Here is a 20,055-nt window from a genome sequence, read left to right on the forward strand (position 1 = left end):
GCTCTTAAGCTGCGTTTAACGTTGATTCTGATCTTTCTTCTTATTGTTAGGGTTACTTTCATTTTTTAATCTACACAGAGTTCAGTATTTCGTCTCTCGTTTCACCTGTCCGAGCAAACTACCAGCTATTCAACCTCCAGTCGCAATGAATCGTACTGGACATACGTCGTCTGAGGAAGGATCGCACTCTCATAATCCGTAGCATTCGCCGGCAGACTTGTTGAATTGGTACTAGCTTACTAATCCTTCCAGTACCAGGTTCAACTACTAATATTAGCTTCGCCACTCTCATTTATAATGGTTTACCATGGAAGCCTATGGAATAGCTCACTATGGAAGCTCAGGGAACGCTCACTAATATATATGAGTCATCTGATTTATAATAATACTGGAGGAAATCGCCACCCACTAGTGGGTATATAAGAACTGTACTTTAGATTCCCTCCTCTCCTTTTTTACTCTTCACTCTACTGTATCTAGTCATTTTACAGATTGTCAACCTCCAATATATCGATTTATCATCAATATATCGATCACTTTTCAATAAGACTCAAAACAATCTCATTCGTCCCATTAACAAAGAATTTCGGATCAAAAGTGAACTTGTTCGCAATGTTGTAGCAAATGACAGCCGATCTCACTGCACATGAACTGCTGTGGTAATACCTAGGCCTCAATCAGCAGGTGTTCAGCACGGAAGGGGATAAACTTACGGGATAACCCAAGGCTCCAACTCATGCCCATTTACCACCACCGTATATGGCAAATTTGCATACGGTTCCGAGGCATTGAAGACATCTGTATTCCCCGCCGCGGTCTTCGCACCCGCGAGCTGCACCGTGAAAGTCGCCTTTCTTTTTTTGGCAAAAGCGCTCTGATCCATATCCCAAAGTATCATCCAGTTATTGACATTGTCGTGATACGGTTTCGGACGTAAAGAGTTGGCATAACCACCAAACACACTCCAATGCACATAATTCAGGTCTTCGGCCTCCTTGCTCTCACCGACACGGTACACAACTCCGTTGGGGAAGTCGGTCGGGAAGTCGTACACAGCCCAGTAGATACGATATTGAGATGGATGGAGAGGGTGTGTTTCGTCGGGTGCATAGCCATGGCGGTACTCCCCACTACTTTTATCTGGTGTCCCGATCCTCCATATTTCCGTCCCGGCGTTCTCTTCTCTCCATCGCGTGTGGGTGGTATGCACTTCCCCGGAAATAACTTCGACATCATCTTGCACATATTGCCCGAATATGCCCTCTGCGTATACAGTGAGACGGTATGTCCCTGCTTTCACGGCGGGGATCGAGACATCTCCCGTTGAGGGGTCGATGTCGCCCCAGTATTGGTACGCGGTCGCGTCGAGAACGTTGTCTTGGAAGTCGACGCCGCTTTGGGCAAGGACTGCGAGGGGTTTGATTGCGCCGGCTGGGAGATCGACATGTCCTTTCCAGATTGTGCGGCCGGAGGAGGGGACATAGTTCGGGATATATTTGGCAATGGAGTCGTAGAAGGCCGTGTTCCAAGTGGGAGAGTAGAATTGGAGGGCGTCCTGGCGAAGAGCTTCCATGGACGTTGTTTTGCTTCCTTTGTTGAAGTAGTAGTATTGCTGATATTCGTCAGAGCTGTATATAAGAACAAATGTTGGAAGCGAGAACTTGCAGGTCCAAAGGTGCGGTCAAACCCGTCAGTGATGTTTGGTGTTCCATCACCGTGATGATTTGATACTGAGCAATTAGTGAAGAACTAACTTCAGGGGGAGAACATGCTAACCAATATAGTTGTACACAATACCATCAACGATGAGGTCCGAATGCAAAGGTCCTCCAAAATACGTATCTTTCGTATTCATTACCAGCCAGGCTCCAAATGTAGAATTATCATCACTCGTCGTCCCATCTGAATACATACCATGCACATCATGATTTCTCCAAGTATCTTGAAAAGTGTATTTGGTGAAATAAGACGCTTCTTGTTGAACAAAGGGGTCATGAGGAGTGTTTCCAAGATACCAAGTGGCATCTTCAACCACCACTTCATGGCTGGTGGCGTTCTTGGAAGGCAAAGGCGCGTATTGTTCAGAATTGGTGATCAGATGAGTCCAAAGAGGTGTGTTTGGTCGAAACAAGGTTCTGAATTCTTGAAGATTCCTGAGAAAAGGAGTAGTTTTGTTGTAATATGCGAGACGACTGAAAGTATGTAGACCGGTTTCGCCGTCCCTGAGAAACCAGTACTGTTCCAAGGTTTGCCCAGTCGGAGGATAGGTTTCACTCATCACAATACCCCCATAAGCAGTTTCGGTCGAATCGATGCCGCTGAATAGTTGATACTTTGGGTTGATGGAACCTGGAGTGTAACTTCCTGAAGGAATGCAGTAGCAGTCGAGATAGGGGCCGATACCACTGTTTCCAGATCCCGTTGCTCCACCTGGGGTTGGCATCACGTAGTTGAGAGACCCCAAAAGGTCTTGTCCATTTAATGAGAGCGCATAGATGGCGCCAGTTGACTTATTTACTGCTGCGAAAAAGCGGCCGTTGTCGAGGATCAATTGCTTGCTATCCTGCGTGGCATTGAGAAAGCCGCTGACGGAGACTGAAAAAACTGAAAATAATAAGACTATTTGAACAAAAATCCTTGAGATCGAAAGCAGCAGCGAAGAGGAAGCCATCTTGACTTTGAAACTAAGTCCTCCGTAGCAGGTATTCAACTTTGCGAATTTCACGAGAACCTCTTCTTATACGAACAGGCTCAATGAAAGCACCTGCACCCTGCTTGGATTCTCATACTTTCGGGACTAACGGCGCCATAGCCATGGACGATTCAGGGAGAGCTACAGCATTACCTTTCCCGTTCCTGAAATCAACGCACCGACGAGGCTGGGATTGCGGGGCTAGTGCTCACTTCCCCACAGCCTTTCTCGGTCGTCAATACCACGAAGGCTGAATTTCCGGCGAACATTAAGTTTATAGACGAAAGACGGAGTCGGGAGGCTGTATCCGATGGAATGATTGGGGAGGTATGCGGGGTGATGTCTTTTAATTGGTGGGAATTTGAGACCGAGCCGACCCGTATGCACCCCACAATTTTGCTCACTAGGTCTTCGGCCCAAAGATGTTACTCATTAGCAAATGCCAATTAAAAACGTTGGGTTGCATTGATTTGAGCTCAGCATTTTTTCAGAGTTCAAAAGACACTTACAGACGTAGCTACGACATGACGAAATTTCCGACACAGGGATTGAGTACCTGAAAGAATGTTTCCAGGAAACGCGACGACACTTTGATCTCTCTCTGGGATTAATGGGCATAAGGGACATCGTCTTTTTAATCTTCTATCGAGGGTCGTGAACAATTGTGTATTAGTAGTTCTAAATCTGTTTTTCTCGTCCCAGCTTGGAGTTACCAAAGGCCGCACTGCCTGCTCCTTAAGCTTCCTATCTACAAATGGCACATGGCTACCAATAAATGAGTGTACATTTGAAGCATGGTTAATGTTAGACGTAGGCTATTTCGTCTACATTCTAAGTGGAATGCTGCTTGACTGATAATGGTGCATATTTCCCATCCTACTGGTACAAGGCCTTCCGCCACCTTGCTCACCTCGAATTCGCAGCGCCATCTTCAACCGGTGTTGCTTGATTCACGGAGAAGACAGAAAAATTTGTCCCGCAGATAGGGATGAATTCTGCACCTGCACTGTTTGGGCTCCCGGTCTTTGCGAAAGTGGCCAAGTAAGTCTGCAGTTCCAAAGCTAATGACTAGTTCACTGGAAACCCGGAAGCGCTGATGGTATCCAGTCTATTGTGATACGCGTAGGGAATGTAGTTCCCGTGTCAGCCCGGCGAGATGTCAAAGTAGTAAGCATGCACAGTGGATTGAAGTGCAAGGTCCATATAACCTATACTGAAACGAACCACGAATCATCAATGGCGGCCAGCGTGTGTTGCAACTGAGTTGTCCAAGGATAGCTTCCGTTGTAGATAGCAGGGTAGAGTGCCCCGTCGATGTAAGCGATTATTTCGTTGGAGGCATTTAGCAAGATCAGCCTGAGTGAGCCGGCATACTCGTCGTTATCGGTTATGAGAGGTGATGCGAATAGATAGGCTTCTTTTGCGCTTGTGGGCAGTCATGAGTTGAGCCTACTGATCGAATATGCCCTCACACAGAAGCACACCGGGAGGATCAGGCACAAAGGACCAATCAACCGATAACCTCCAAGTGAAAGAGCCCCAATAGGAGCCGGCTATGGTTATGGTTCTCCGATTCACATTCCAATCTGGAGTTGGGTCGACACAAATATGGATAGCACCAAGCGTTTCAAGAATGCCCTGGAATCTCAATCTGATAATGAGCTCATGAGTTAAAAGAAATTGTGGTCCTTAATCAACCGGAGTGAGTTGCGTGCCTCCCATTATCTGGTCTTTTATGAAAGAATTGTTACAGGCCCAAAGGATATCAATAATGTGAAACTCGCTCCCTTGGGTTCTCTCGCTAAACTAGAATTAGGGGTTCTGCCCCCACCCTCAACTCGTGAAATCGGATGTACCGGTCGGATGAATGTAATGCTTTATGTCCGAAAGATGAAATTGGCATGAAACAATAAAGATGTGAGATTGGGCTTCCTAAAGGGGACTAGCTCCCCCAGCCACCCCCTTTTAGCTTCTAGAGACCTCCTCCGTAGAGTCTAGCCAGACAAACACTCAATGATAAAATAACTCCTGATCTGATTGGCACTAATCGTAGATCATCCCGTTTTTAGCTGCATACAGTAGTCTGCATATCGGACCCATAAACGAATCATTTCTCTGCTGACAATTGGCTGACTCTAGCCGCTGCAGTTAGGCTTCGGGCTAGGCGGGGATATATCTCCAGGTCCCTCATCTTGCCGCATCTTCCATCACTTCAACTATCGCAACGATATTTTCGGGAGATTCAGCAACCACAATGAGCGGCACGAACTTTATTGTGAAGGAACATATCGTTCCATGCCACCACATTCGTGAAGAGCTTATCACCTCTTCCCCCGATGATCCCTCTTGGCAAATGCAGGCTAAACAGTACATACCTAGAAATAACTTTTCACCAAAAGAAGGCGACATAACAATAATCAGCTCGCACGCCAATGGGTTCCCAATGGTGAGCACTCATCTCAATAACAATTTCCCCTCTAACAACCGACAGGAGCTCTATGAACCATTCTGGGATGATCTACTCGCTGCCCTTAATACTAAAAGCCTGAAAATCCGCAACATCTTCATCATAACACACCCACATCTTTCCCCCTCCTCCCTGAACCCTGAGCTCGTCAAAGACGGATCCCGATTAGGGGACGCAGCACGGGACTTGCTCTCACTAGTGAACCAATTTCGACACACAATTCTCCATCCAATCATGGGAATTGGTCATTCAATCGGTGCAAGCCAACTTGTCTCTCTCTCACTGATGCATCCATCGCTCTTCACTTCACTTGTCTTAATTGAGCCAATCATCACGGATATTCCAAGTGAAGCCGGTGTTGAAAAGCTAGCTATGGCTGCGATACGGAGGAGGAGGGATTGGAAGACTCGAGTTGAAGCGGAGGAGTACTTCAGGAAAGTGTGGAGCAAGTGGGATGCAAGGGCTAGAGAAAGGTGGAACGCGAGTGCGCTGATTCCTTGTGATGCGAAATTTGTACACGAAAAGACAGAATTGGCGTGGGATAGGTTGCAAGAGCTGGACGCTTATATGGATACGTCCGAATTATGGGCTGGCGCTGTTGGTGCAAGTTTGGCGACTGGGAAAGGAAGTGCCGCGTGGATACCGTTTCCACCGCAGATCTGGGAGAGGTTGAAGGATCTCGCGGTTCATACCGTTTTCGTTTGTGGCAGTCAGAGTGAACAACATGCGGAGAGAACGAGAAAACATTGGAGAGATTTCACTGGGACCAACGAGAAGTTTTGGCCGAGAGGTTTTCAGAGGAAGGTCGAACTTCACGAGATGGTGGCGGTGGGGCATCTCGTGCCAATGGAGGCGGCAAGCAAGTGTGCTGAGCTTGTAGGAGTATGGATAGACGAAGAGATGAAAATGTGGCGGAAAGATTGGGATAAGAATCGACGATGGAGGCATATGAGTGAGAAGGACAAATGCGAAGCTGTTGCGAGTTGGATGACCGGATTAAAATCGCGGATATAATAGCAAAATAGAGCAAGACGTGAAATTCTAAGAGGCAATGCGTATGCAGCCAAAAGGCTTCAAAGGCTTTCTCTGCTCGTGTTGGCGGGAGCAGGGTCGGAAATTCGGAATCAGCCTTCAAACAATCCAAATCGTTTCCTTCTTCTCCCGCCACTCAGGACTTGTAGCCTCATTGTCCATGAAACACCTATCCCACCGGTCCCACATCTGGGGTATCATTTCTGGACTAACGTTACTGCCTAAACGGAATCTGGTGTCATCCAGTTTGTTGCCAAGGAGTAGACATGAAGTTACTCGCATCTTCTCCAGCCGGATACAGGCCGCTCATCAACTTTTCGGAGAGTATTTCTCTGAGCCTCACGACTCATTCTAGTCGTGTAGAATAATTTATGTCCATCAGGTATGCCGCCCTGACTTGTCAGGCACTCCTATGATAGAATATTCAATAATTTCTATACGAAGTCCCTCTAAACCAATTTACGGGGTTCAGAGGAATTGAAAGATATTTTCGGTGGCAAATTTGTCGCCGCATTGAACACCCCTTCACTGTCCAAGACTGATCTTCCGTATGAGAGTCTTGAGGCTCTCCCTAGTTGAGAAGTTAGCAATATCCCAGACTGAGCATTCTCGGAAGTGAATGAATAGATCTGATTGTTTGGAAATTTAGTGAATGAACTGAAATTTGTCTCCTTGTGAATCAGGAATAATAAGATCTCAACTAATTTATACTTACAATCAGGGACCCACGAAGGAAGGGCTAGAGGGATCTGAAGGGACTTCCCGGTATTTCCAGAACGATCAAGCGGGTAGCTCTTTTTGATGTCCCCAAGGTAGTGAAAGAGGTCAAGATCATTCTCTCTCAAATGGGCTAAAGCCACCCGCATATATACTTCTTCAACGCTCAAGCTATAATCTATTTGGAGATCTAATCCCGGACCTGTTGAAGCCAAAGCAGACAGTTAATAGACTTAGTTTTGATCAAGTTTGCACAGCCGCACAGTATGCACGTAGAGGAGGTCTAAAGAATGTGGAATTTTCCGTCCAGATGGGTTTCTCTTTGCAGTAAAATGGTAAAGAAGTTCCGGAAGGGTTGAGTGGTCGCAATTCTCGCATTCGGATGTCTAATGTACAGGTAAAAGTATTGAAAAGTAATCGATTTATTAATGGAAAATCGATTTATTGAAGGTTGACAGACTGCAGAATGACTAGATATAGAAGAGTGAGTTCTGGAAACAGAGGAAAAGTGTCCAAAGTAAGGGATTTATTCCCATTACCCTTCGGCGATACCGGTGATGCTGAACCCGCTTTCTCCGATACATTATCAATCAGCTAATAAACCAAAGGTAATCAAAATGACGATATACTGGTAAGCTTGGTAAGCTCGGCGAGTGACGCATGACAAATGAGAGTGGAGAACCCTAAATTAGTGGTTAAACCTGGTACTGGAAGGACTGGTAAGCTAGCTATGATAGCGTACCAATTTCAACAAAAAGACAGATCCTGCTAGAGAGAGCTCCTGATGTGACAAGACATCAGGACCACTATATATTTTAACTGAGGAAGTTAGAACATATTCTTGGACAATCCAAAGCCCGGCAAACCAGTCTTGAGTGAAAAATGCGTTACTCGAATCAAAGTCCACTTCTAATGAACGATGAACTATGGCAGCTGGTATTCCATTTCTATTATCCGCCAGTTTCGATTCGACTTCTAGAGATCTTGAAATTGGACTTTTGTTATATCGTAGACCATACTTCCAGGCTGCGTCGGCAAGTCGGCGGAAGCACCCAATTCCTGCATGGATGGCTCCATTGGATTCCCCCAGCCAGACCAAAACGCAGTTTGCATTGCTGTAGATCTTGGCCATGAGAGCAACTTGGTGTCCTTTCTCTTTATTATCTCGCTGATTGATGCACACGGCATCGGCCCAAAGGCTTCGAGGTCGATGGGTTGGTAGATGTAACGGTTGAGGGGAGTATCATCTTTTATGACTGGTGTATTGGGGATTTCCATTGTGGCTGCTTAGATTGGGTCGATGGCAGTGGTGGAAGAAGAAGATGATCTGTCGAAGGCAGGCAAAGATGTGGTTGGGCATAGCCACGTTTTCACGTGGAGAAGGTTGCCATTCACGTGACAGCGATATCTGCATTCTTTAGTTCAAGTTGAAAAGCCCAAGAAAGATGATGAGAGTGTAATGGCAAGAAATATTTTCAGTCTTTCCATTCCAGTTCACCCTACTCCATGTTTATGTACTAGCAATCCGCGAACGAGAAACTCCACAAATATCCTTAAAAGAAATTCGTGATGTCCATAACATTAATAAGTCCCCCAGAGTACAATTTCTACCATCATCGGATTAGCACTAAGAATCATTTCAACAGATTTGTTAGCCATCTTCAATTTCTCAGCACCAAAACTCCAATAACGAGAATACCGATTATTGTCAGTACAAGCAAAGATAAGTCGCTAAGTGGAAAATTCTCTCTAACAAAATAATCAAAAAAGGTCACAAGAGTGAAAGCCAGCCAAGCCTTCAGCTTCAGGAGCACACGGTCAAGAAGCATTATGCTGACTAACGACTACAAAAAAAAAAAGATAGAATTGACCCCCACCCAAATAGAACATTGCTAAATTTGAGCGGAATGGCCCGGTTGCTGCTGTCACTCCCGGAGCTGGTCTTTGCTACGATTGTTGACCAACAGCCTTGAGCTATGACTCGTGGGACATCATATCCGAGGCCGAGGAAAGCAGTATCAAGAGAAAACCAGCATAAATGCAGTTCTGAGGAGGGGGTCGATCATGGCTTTACCCGAGGGCACTCTATTGCGGTTCCATGAAGTGGTCTTCAGTATCACAATCGTCGTTTTCTCGTGAGTTCCATTTCTTAAATCGTCTCGCCTTTCAAGAGTCCTGATAACCGACATCTGGTAGAGAAGTTGCAGAACTTCAGGAATAGTCAGCCGCAACAAGATTGACAGCAATGCTGGAATCACCCCAGCACCAATGATGTAACTCTATATCCTGTCGGTAACATACAAGGGTAGGCTTTAATAAATTATCGTTAACAATAACCGATTAAAAGATAGATAATCGCGCTACTCAGTTGATGATCGATGATCATCTATAATTATTAATAAGAGTGGGCCCAAGTCTTGAGAAATAGTTGCAGGGCCAGTGCGCTATATTTATAGCGATAATACCTCCTTACCTCGTTAATGGCAGAATCGCTAAACTTTGCGATTTGGCGATTCTGCCATAAAGGCGGTATATCGCTATAAATATAGCGCACTGGCCCTGCAACTATTGCTAAAGGCTTGGGCCCACTTTTATTAATAATTATAGATGATTATCGATCATCAACTGAGTAGCGCGATTATCTATGGATCGGTTATCGTTGGAATGTGGAGATACATCATTGCCGTTGGAACGATTCCAGCATTGCCGTCGATCTTGTCCCGACTGAATCCTGGTACCAAGGCTGACGCACATGTTGCAATATGCACCAAAGATTTCAGCGGACAAGTATGCAGCTATGGACCTACAACTCACAAGTCAGTACGATGTTCTCAGCCATTGTACGACATTCATGAACCAAGGGTTACTCACACTACTACATTGACCTTCCCGAGAGCTACACCCGTTGAAAAGGCGGTATAATGGCCATCGTTTGTCATGTTCAGTGTGCGTGGCGATGATTGCGGAACAGTCTCAGCAGCGAAATTGGGGTTGGAGGTAAAGTTGTTAGTTAGGGCTAGTATGGTGGAATTGGGTCCGGAACCAATCGCGCGATTAATGAGAAGTGGGCTGTCTTGTGGTTTGTTGGAGAATTTGAATCCGCTAGGGCAAGCGTATGGCATATCTTCTTGATATTCTCGCCATGAGAATCCCTTCTCGTCTAGCAGATCGACGATTGTCGAAATGCAGTGGGTAAAAAAAATATCCAAGTGATCGTCATCTACGCCAAGAGTTTCAGCCTCTAGAACTGCCATGTTGTTGCTAACCAGGATTAGATTCTTATAAAGATTCAAAGTGCAAGAGGACTCACGGCTTGGAAGCATGGCTTGTGGCCCAGTAATTCGTGCTTGCGCACCATGGCAGAATTGGATCTGCATCAGCTTCGTCGAAGCACTAAACCTTGTAATTAGAACCTGCTTCCGAAGACAAACTTCCATTTGACTTGCCTTGTGATCACGGCAGATTTGCCTAACCATGTCTGTTTCTCCCCAAAGTTTTCGTAACTCTCTCAGATACTGGAATGTGGGACCGGATAAAATTATTTCAAAAGAAGGGTCAACAGACGGCGGCGATCTGGGAAGAATATCTCTACCAAAAGCAGGTGCCTCGGAAAGTCTTTTGATGGGGGTTCGTGGCTCTAGTAACGCTGTTGGAATAGCGTCAACCACACTCAATTCCCTAGGGCTGGATTCGGGATTGACTCTTGAAATCACTACAACTTTTGTCAAGATATGCACCTGCGACCCATGGCTTCCTGTCTCCCGTAGCGGGAAGTGTGAGTTGACGAGCACCAACAAGAGACCGCCAATAAGTGTCAGGATGATCCAAACCCTTGGAACATAGCTCCCTGCTGTTTTCCCAAGTATCAAGCCCCAGGATGGCCCACAATTATTGCATTCCGAACAAAGAGACTCTGACCTCATAGAGTTATGGGGCATCTGAGGAGGAAGTAGTTCGCGGCCGTTTCCTGATACTTGCATTTGCTGCGACGATTGCTCATTTGTTGTTGGCATTTGGTCGGCTAAATGTGCTGGTTGGGGGGAACTATGAAAAGGTGCTAGCGGCGTGTTTGAAGAAGCAGACTGCTTCTCCTCCAAGGCTGATTTTGAGTTGAATTCCTTCTCTGCCAAGAGACAACATTTTCCAGCTGGCAGAGTTGCATATAAGTCGGCCGCAGAGGGGCGGTCCTCCCTACTTTTCCCTAGCATAGCTTGGCAGGTGTCAAGCAACTGCCAAAGAATCGAGTCTCCCTCGAAAGCTGGCTCTTGTCGAAGAACTCCAATCCACAGTTCCACCATCCGCAGATTCTCATGATATGTTCCACCACCGATGGAATGACGCTCCTGAAAGTGTTCGAATTTAGCGCGGCCTTGAGGGATCAACAGGTTGAACATCTCTAGGAACACACAACCCAATGAGAATATATCGGCTTTGCGACCTCTCAAGCCACGTAGAGCTGTCTCGGGAGAGCAGTACTTCATTGTCATATCTCCTGAGGTAGATGCGGTGGAGTCGGAGTCCATGAAGATCTTTGCGATACCAAAGTCCGCCAAGAATATCATTTGTCCTTTGATGAGGATGTTGGACGGCTTGATGTCTTGGTGCTTGATGGACTTCCCGTGTAGATATTTTACACTAGAGACCAGACAACCAAACCACTGAATGATCGTGTCCATGGGTATCAGTTCAGCGGTTGGGTACTTGTTTATCAAGTCACCGAGGTCGAAATCCGCAACTGGACTCATCAGAATCGAAACCGATTTGTCAAGTGTATAAGTGTCGACGAATCGGACAATGTGTGGATGGTCGAGCTTCTTCATGATTTTGACCTCTGTCATAAATAACGATGGTTCTCGTGATTTTGGAAAAGTGATCGTTTTCCGTGCGAAGACAGCGCCGGTTGCTAGATTGCGGACTTCGTCGACCACTGAATATGGACCACAGCCCAGGACCTTCATGCGTGCGTATGGGGGTGTCTCGAGTGTATCAAGAAATTTTGCCATGTCATACTGAGGAAGTTAACATCATTTCAAAGAGATTAGTTATCGTAATACTCACGCCAAGATGTCCAGCCACAGTGTCGGAAGGTGGATGGGATCTGTGCAGGAAAGGTTGTTCCACACTTTTCTCACCTCTTGGTGTACGTGAAAATCGGGGTTCAAACGACTTGCCGAACATTGCAAGACCCGGTCGTTGCATACCGTTTCTGGAATCCGTTGCCGTGGCGCCTGGCTGACCCCTTGAACAAGAAGTCTTTGATTGGGTCGGTCTCTTTGGAGCGGACCGAGGTGGCAGATCGTCCGAATCATCGTCAGACGAATCTGAAGCGTCGTCGGGGTCCTCATCATCGTCACCGCCTTTATCGTGCTCCTGACTACCGCTCTCATGGCCTGCTTCGGGGCGATCACTCCATTCTGTCATGTCTTTTCCTTCGTCATGAAAATGAACGCCGATATGTTCAACACGATCTTTCCAGTGGACAAATTTGTGCCTGCAGAAGCCACACCATCGAGGGAAGTTGCTCTCCACCGAGAAATGCGAATTCCTCACATAGTCATCGCATGGAACGTGAGGATGAACATTGTCGAAATGTTGCAAGAAGTGCTGTTTCCGATAGTGTAACCTGCCGCGCGTAGTAAACGCCTTGTTGTTGCAAGTTGACTTCTTGTGTGTCTGGAAGTGGTCCATATCGGGATTGGGTACTTCGCAGTGTGTGCAGATTTGAATTCCGGCAACAAGTACGGCAGCTGGAAGGTCGCAAACCCATCCTTCTTGTGGCCAATTAACCTCTTCGTGCTTTCTCCAATCATCCCTATCTCTGAATTTCTTTCCACACTTTCGAGTACATTGGAACCGTTTGTTGTCGTCTCTCAATAGAATACTCTGGTCGAGAGATGCGATGCATTTTGATTCTCTTTCTTGTTTGACCCACGAAGCGGCTCTTTGCAAGATTGAAGGCTGATGTTGGGCATTCATGGCAGGCAAGCCAAAATGACGGGATGAATTTGTCCCAACCCCAGAGTATCCGGTTGCAGAAGATTCGTTGTTTAGCTGGCTGGTTGACATTTTGCATCGAAGCTTTTGCGCAAACCACAATCTCACAGTATCTAGATTGAGTCTGGTTAAATCAGCTAAGCTTTTGAATTCTTCATCTCCAGGATAAGTAGATGGATAGCTACTGAGCCAAGTTTCGAACATAGAGTCGTCTATGCGTCGGGCTCTCAGCTTCCTCGCGAACCATGACTTGACAATCCCGACCTCGAGCTTCGTTAAAGCTGCAAGATTGCGGAAATCCGAGTCTTCGGGGTATATTGATGGGCAGGTGGAAAGCCAACTTTCGAAAATGGAGATTGCAGTCGGATCTGCCTCCATGTCAAGCGAGGTGTCGGAGTGAACAAGTTGAACTTGAGAGGTCGGGGGGCCAGCCTCTTCCGTTGAACGCTCACAGTATCGCCTCTTGTTTGGATTCGAGGTGTTGAAAGAGTCAAATTCCAGACGTTGCGAACACAATCCAGAGTTTGTTGAACACGATCCCAGGCTAGAAGTCGAAGGGTGGTTCTGAAACCCTGACAGACGGCTACCGAAGCTCGACGAGGTCGAATCTGTCCCCGAACTTGGCCAATTATGTTGAGACAGCAATGTAGGGTCCACCGTCTCTTGCTGAGGATTTGGAATTTGGGTAGAGACAGGGTAGTCGCCAAACGAAAATGGTGTGGATGAGGCTTCGAGAAATGACATGAATCCACGGCCATGAGCTTCTTGAGAATTTCCTGGAGTATCGGTGCACTGCTCAAGAGCAAAGTCACACGGCAACCCCCAATCCGTTTGTTTGTCGACATCTGAGGCTTGAACACATTTTCCGAGTGCCTGCTGAGGCAAAAGAGGCCAGGCCATCGTGGATGATCTATAGCTCTTTCGCAGTTTGAAAAATCTGCAGCTTGTTGTTGGTCTCTGATGATGGAACCGTATCTCAATCAGTCCTCTAGCACCAAAGAGTCACACGACGTGGGTTGACAGATATCGTGCCAAAATATCAACATTTTGAGGTTCGTCGCAGGCGTCGAAGAAGGCGCCGCCCTGTCCAGCTCAGCCACCGCCCTTTTTGTTTCAGCCGCCTCGACGCTCAACCAATTACGATTCGGATGGGAAATCTGAACCCTGAGCGAGGCAAATCTCTCCAGTGAAGACATACTACCTTTCTATCTCCGCGTTGGTAGTGGGTGTCGATGATGGTAGATTATCCCCAAAAAGACGGGAGGCGCCATTCACGTGACACCAACTTTTCCTCTCTTTAGTTTTGCAGAAGACCTTGAAATGAATGGTCGCCGTATACATCTTATTAGTACTAAACCAAACCCGCAGATTATGTAGAGAAATGAGAAGATGAAACGAGGAAATACCGAGTGTAGAAAGGAACAATCAGCTTCGCTTGTGCTCCAATGCCCCAACTGCAACTTGGAACACTTTAAAAATACACCAATCTCTCGCAACAAAATCTTGACAAAAATTTCACAACAAAATACTCAATATTCTTTAGTATGAATAATGAATCGCAGTTCAAGTATGAATCTAGCGTTTGATTCAAACTTTGGAAGTGTTTAGAATGAATTTCTGCAGCCTTGTAAGCGGAGGGTTCTACACCGACCCTGAAATTGGCGTTGCTGAAGGGGGAGGAATGTTGTCAAGGTCTCAGTTGGCCTACTGTATGATGGCCAAAGAAGGCCGCACTCATTTTTGGTACGACATGATTTTTGAAGGCCTCTCATCGACATTATAAATATAGCGAAAGATCGAGCGAGGTCCTAGTTATCCGCCTGCATACCGAATACGGAGGAGTACTGCATACAGAAAAGTGGGACCTGCATGGCATAACGTCCCTCACCAACATTTCACTACACCTTTCAAGATCCCATCAACCAAAATTCTCATCCTTACTTTTTTGTTTACATCTTCTCACGCCTTGTCAATTATCGTTCTCATCCCTTCTGAACAGCCACTGAACCCATCACGGGCATCTGAGCACAACCACCACAATGTCCACCACTTCCCACCGGTCCAATTTCCCTACCAAGCCGGCCGCAAACCAAGACGCCATCATTGGCGGCGGTGACACGAAATACCGCTTCACAGTCCTCACACCCGGCCTGCTACGCTATGAATGGGCACCCGACTCTCACTTCGAAGACCGCGCCAGCGTCTTCGCCATCAATCGCTGCCTCCCTGTCCCGTCTTTCCGCACTGTTACCAAGAATGGGATCCTCGAGATAATGACAGATAATTTTCATCTCACTTACGGTGAAGGGGAAGATTTCAGCGCGTCGAGTCTGAGTGCTGGGGTCAAAGGGACATTCAGTTGTCACAGTTCAGTCTGGAGGTATGGCGAGGAGTGTGGCAATCTTGGTGGTACGGCGAGGACGCTCGACTGTGCGGATGGGAGGATTGAGTTGGGGCCGGGGGTGGTGAGTAAGAATGGGTTTACGACGATTGATGACTCGAAAAGTATGCTATTTGATGCTGATGGTTTCGTGGCTACTCGTCATCCCGGGGAGGGAAGGGTTGACGGGTATCTGTTTGCGTATGGACATGATTATGCCGGTGCTGTGAAGGCACTTTACGCACTCTCTGGAAATCAACCACTACTGCCAAGATGGGCCCTGGGAAATTGGTGGTCGAGATACTATGCATATAGTGATGAGGAGTATCTGGAGCTGATGGATCGGTTTGAGAAGGAGAAAATCCCGTTTAGTGTTGCGGTGCTGGATATGGATTGGCATGTGGTGGATGATCCGAAGGTAAAGGCGAGTGGCAAGACGGGTTGGACAGGTTATACATGGAACAAAGACCTGTTCCCGGACCCAGAAAAATTCTTGAAAGAGTTACACCAGAGGAAATTGAGAGTGAGTCTCAATGATCATCCTGCGGATGGAGTGCAGAATTACGAGGATCTGTATCCGGCGATGGCGGAAGCGTTAGCTCATTCAACCGAGCACAGCGATCCGATACATTTCGACATCACAGACCGGGACTTCCTGAATGCGTTCTTTGACGTTCTTCATAGACCGCTCGAGGATCAGGGCGTCGATTTCTGGTGGATTGACTGGCAGCAAGGCTCACATTCACGCATCCCTGGCATCGATCCGCTCTGGGTGCTCAACCATTTCCACTTCGTGGATAGCAAGCTGCATCACAAACGGCCCCTGACTTTTAGTCGATATGCTGGTCCAGGTTCTCATCGCTATCCGGTTGGCTTCTCGGGCGATACAATCGTGACATGGGATTCGCTTGCTTTCCAGCCAGAATTTACTGCTACTGCTAGCAATATCGGATACGGATGGTGGAGTCATGATATCGGCGGTCATATGTTCGGCGGAAAAGACGATGAGTTGAGTACAAGATGGCTGCAACTTGGCTGCTTTAGCCCGATCTTGAGATTGCATTCATCCAACAGCCAATGGACGAGGAAAGAACCGTGGACATATGGCCCCGAAGCTGAAAAGGCCATGACGGCATTTCTGAGGCTCAGGCATAGGCTACTGCCATACTTGCACACGATGAATGCCAGGAGTGCGATAGAAGGGATGCCGTTGGTGAGACCGATGTATTGGGCGTATCCAGAACACGAGGAAGCTTACGAGGTCCCGAATCAGTACTTGTTTGGTCTATCTGGTTCCGGGCTCCTTGTTACCCCGATTACTGCACCTCAGGATCCAAAACTCAGGTTGGCAAAGACGAAGGGCTGGCTACCACCTGGGCGATATGTGGATATCTTCACTGGTGCCGTGTACAATGGAGATCGAAGTCTCTGGATATCTCGGAAGCTAGAAGATTATCCGGTCTTTGCGAAGGAAGGCTCTATTATTCCTTTAGACGCTGCTACAGAGCCGGGAAATGGGGAGGCGAACCCGGACAGCATTGAAGTTCTCATCGTCGTTGGTGCAGATGGAGCTTTCGAGTTGCTTGAAGATGACGGTAGTGGAAGTTCGGCAGAGGAAGTCAAATGGACCAGAACGCCTATCAAGTACTCGCAAGCCGATGGGACTGTGACGATCGGCCCAAGCACGGGTAATGTTGTACAGGCTCGAGAATGGAGTATAAGATTCTTGGCACTCGGCGAAGTAAAAGAGATAACCGTTTCGGTTAGCTCAGAAAAGAGGATTGCTCAGCAGGAGAGATCAAAGAATGGAATTGTGGTGCAAGTTGGCGGAGTGGGGCCAGCTTCCAAAGCAACTATCTCGCTGGGCCCGAACCCAGTGCTCTGTGAAAATGACCTGGAAGCTTTTATCCGACCGATTCTTGCTGACGCTCAGATCCAGTTCAGGTTGAAGGAACAGATATGGCAGATTGTGGCAGCAAAAGTCCCAGCCACGCGCAAAGTGAGCAGTCTACTTGCGCTAGAGGGGGTGGAAGAGAACTTGCGGGAGGCGATACTGGAGTATTTGCTTTCAGAATGAACGGCACAGAGAGGCCCTGTCGGGGCATATATGAGTGGCTGACTTGCACCCGAATGAGACGGCCAGATGATTGAATAGCAATACCTAGACTTGGAGGTTTTTACCCTTTTCGTTCCTAATACAACGTTCGATCAAAGCAGGCCCAAACCGCTCTGTAGACCACACTACTGGGAGTCGGCTCCTGAACTATGTGCACTCAATATGCTGTTTATTGTACCACGATCAAATAACGGGGTCTTCTGGCTATCCTCCTATGAGGAGGTACTTTTGGTAAACTATAAGGTTAATAAGAAGTGGGCGCTAAGACACTTGATAGTGCATTACCAAGAAGTCACAGTAGCAGGTGAGGGGTGTGAGAAAGGAAGTTCAACTTCACACGGATGAAAAGAGGAAATAAAGAAAAGGAAATAGGGATGTTGATGACAGGGAAATGGTGGAGTGCGTGACAGGGTACTTGTCGGTCGACGTACTGACTCGAATTGTGGAGGTGCAGACCAACTCGCTTTTGACCTCTCTCGCGACACTCTCGAAGTATCCACTAGCCAACCGCCCATACCCCCATCCGCCAACCCCCAAAAAAATCGATTTTTAATTATACCTTCATTATAATTACAGATCCTATTATATATTAACATTTCATATTATTTTCGATATCCTGACAACTGTATATTTATTTTAACCTTGTGGTGCGGCTAGCTAGAATCGCCCGTTAAAGGGGTTTTAGTTGAACCATAGTATCGCTTAAGTTGAACCATATTATCAAACTCTGCATATGCTCGTTTATTTAGCTGATCCATAGTATCGCTTAAAGAAGCGAGACAGCTAGCCGAGCAAATGAATAGGTTTTGTAATAATTATATTTTAGGCATATACTCTCTTTATGCTCTGCATATGCTCTCCTTATGCTCTGTATATATATATAGGCAATAAGCTATACGGGCTAGGAAGGTTCGGGTTAGTCCCGAGCTTGCGAGGGGGCTTAGGGTCAGGGGTTAGGGTCTGGGTTAGTCCGGGGGGTTGGGGGGCGGTAAGAGCCCCCCGCATTGGGATATATTAAAGCGTACAGGCTCTACGGGTTAGGGTTAGTATATGCTAGGCATATGGATTCCATATGCCGAGTATATGCTTAAGTAATAGTAATACTAAGCAAGATATATTCTAACTTACTTGTGTGCTTCTTAGTAATAAGAGTAAAGCATATGCTAGGTATATGGGTTCCATATGCCGAGCATATGCTTGAGTAATAGTAATAGTAAAGCAAGATATATTCTAACTTACTTATGTATTTCTTAGTAGTAAAGGTTAAGCATATGCTAGGAGTATACCTGGCGGGCCGTTGGGGGGAGGTCGGGGTTAGATAGAGGGTGTGAACGAGGACTGGTGTCTATGTATCATTAAAGCTAGTAGATACAGTATGGTTTTTGGTGAGGGAAGTTGAACCATATTATGGAAAATACAAGGGTATTCTCGCTACTGATAATATGGTTCAACTTAAGCGATACTATGGTTCAGCTACTGGCTCCCCGTTAAAGTAGTAAAAAAAAAAAAAATTGGTATGCGCTCGTCTTACTAATTTTTTTTTTTGGGAAGGGGGCGAGATTGGGCAAGCTGAGATATTCTCGGATATGTCCACAAGACATAGGACGGACTAGGCGGGATAACGAGAGGATGGGATTTTTGAGAACGCTGGTATCCGATTTGAAAGATCGTCATCTCGTAAGCTGCTGCAGTGCACAATTATTGACACAATGCTGCTGAAAGCTCTAGATAATCCTCGTTGATGATTCCGCCGTGGTGCGGCAACATAGACTGGAACAGCCTTGGAACTTGAGATACTTGTGATGAACATGGGACGGCATCCTGATGGTTCAACCTTAGATACACGGCGGGGGAGCAAGAATTCAAGGGGATCAGGAGCGCCTCCACCTTTGTGGGAATGATAAAGCACCTTAATGCAATGCTAAGTGATTCTGGACAGGTATCAGAAAGCCTTGAAGCAAGATATTTAGCCAGCATCTCGAGGAGCTCAACAAAGCAAAGAGGACGCAATGGGGGCATCTCGAATTTAAAGAGCTCACTATCACCTTCCCCACAGATGGAGGCTGGGAGAGTGCCTTAGTGACAGGGGGTCGGCCGCCAGATTGCAAAATTCGTTCACAAATTTCGAACGCCCACGATCATTTTTATTTCACAGGATATGAGCTTCGACGTCCAATCAATTTGAAAAAAGGATGGCTGGGTGTGACTGCGCGGCTGAAGAACTTGGATAATTAGCTTAAATTTTGAGTAATATCATTTGTTTATCTACTACTCCCTTCAGATAATAGACTGATAAGAGTAATTTTAATAATATTATGTATCAAATGATCAGAAGGCAAGGTAAGTTAAAACACAAATAAAACGTTTATTGTGAGCTTGGTTGAATTATATAGTGATGGGCAGAGCGAGCTCGAACTGGCTGAATGACCACAAGGAGAAAACAACTGAGTGGAAGTCTCCAAACTTTACACTAAATGCTCACAACCGCCCCTGAACCCTCTACGACGAGCATCATCTGAGTTCTCGATGTCCCGACAAGAACGGTTTGTTGGCATATGTGCAAGAAATTAAAAGGGCTTTCATTAACAAGCTGGGTATATCTCAGGTCCTCTCATCAATCCTCTTATCCAACAGAACTTGAACGCAATATATACACC

At 46.5% G+C, this 20,055-nt stretch overlaps 6 protein-coding genes across 6 annotated transcripts; 2 read left to right on the forward strand and 4 right to left on the reverse strand.

Moving 5' to 3' along the window:
* Positions 1-125: 125 nt before the first annotated feature.
* K444DRAFT_540099 (polysaccharide lyase family 4 protein) lies at positions 126-2,671 on the reverse strand (the record flags this gene model as incomplete). The annotated part of the gene is given in 5 exon segments (XM_024875679.1): positions 126-235; positions 551-666; positions 714-1,628; positions 1,643-1,730; positions 1,777-2,671. 5 exon segments carry the CDS (start codon positions 2,669-2,671, stop codon positions 126-128), a joined length of 2,124 nt encoding a protein of 707 aa, XP_024730780.1.
* A 2,243-nt stretch (positions 2,672-4,914) lies between these two features.
* Positions 4,915-6,318, forward strand: K444DRAFT_618353 (uncharacterized protein). The gene is made up of 2 exons (XM_024881300.1): positions 4,915-5,138; positions 5,184-6,318. The coding sequence occupies exons 1-2, from the start codon at positions 4,947-4,949 to the stop codon at positions 6,171-6,173; spliced, it is 1,182 nt and encodes a 393-aa protein (XP_024730781.1). The 5' UTR covers positions 4,915-4,946; the 3' UTR covers positions 6,174-6,318.
* A 1,314-nt stretch (positions 6,319-7,632) lies between these two features.
* K444DRAFT_540210 (HET-domain-containing protein) lies at positions 7,633-8,124 on the reverse strand (the record flags this gene model as incomplete). The annotated part of the gene is made up of 2 exons (XM_024875692.1): positions 7,633-7,817; positions 7,905-8,124. Coding segments are annotated over 2 exons (405 nt in total), but the record flags the coding sequence as incomplete, so codon positions are not given.
* Positions 8,125-8,402: 278 nt separating this feature from the next.
* Positions 8,403-8,816, reverse strand: K444DRAFT_618354 (uncharacterized protein). The gene has a single exon (XM_024881301.1). It carries the CDS (start codon positions 8,735-8,737, stop codon positions 8,570-8,572), a length of 168 nt encoding a protein of 55 aa, XP_024730783.1. The 5' UTR covers positions 8,738-8,816; the 3' UTR covers positions 8,403-8,569.
* A 258-nt stretch (positions 8,817-9,074) lies between these two features.
* Positions 9,075-13,802, reverse strand: K444DRAFT_634694 (uncharacterized protein; the record flags this gene model as incomplete). The annotated part of the gene is made up of 5 exons (XM_024883777.1): positions 9,075-9,117; positions 9,661-9,711; positions 9,780-10,155; positions 10,219-11,917; positions 11,967-13,802. The coding sequence occupies 5 exons, from the start codon at positions 13,800-13,802 to the stop codon at positions 9,075-9,077; spliced, it is 4,005 nt and encodes a 1,334-aa protein (XP_024730784.1).
* A 1,023-nt stretch (positions 13,803-14,825) lies between these two features.
* K444DRAFT_618356 (glycoside hydrolase family 31 protein) lies at positions 14,826-17,500 on the forward strand. Its single transcript, XM_024881302.1, has one exon. The coding sequence runs from the start codon at positions 14,942-14,944 to the stop codon at positions 17,357-17,359; it is 2,418 nt and encodes an 805-aa protein (XP_024730785.1). The 5' UTR covers positions 14,826-14,941; the 3' UTR covers positions 17,360-17,500.
* The last annotated feature ends 2,555 nt before the right edge of the window (positions 17,501-20,055 follow it).

The sequence above is a fragment of the Hyaloscypha bicolor genome (genome assembly GCF_002865645.1).
Source record: "Hyaloscypha bicolor E unplaced genomic scaffold K444scaffold_136, whole genome shotgun sequence".
NCBI lineage: Eukaryota > Fungi > Ascomycota > Leotiomycetes > Helotiales > Hyaloscyphaceae > Hyaloscypha > Hyaloscypha bicolor.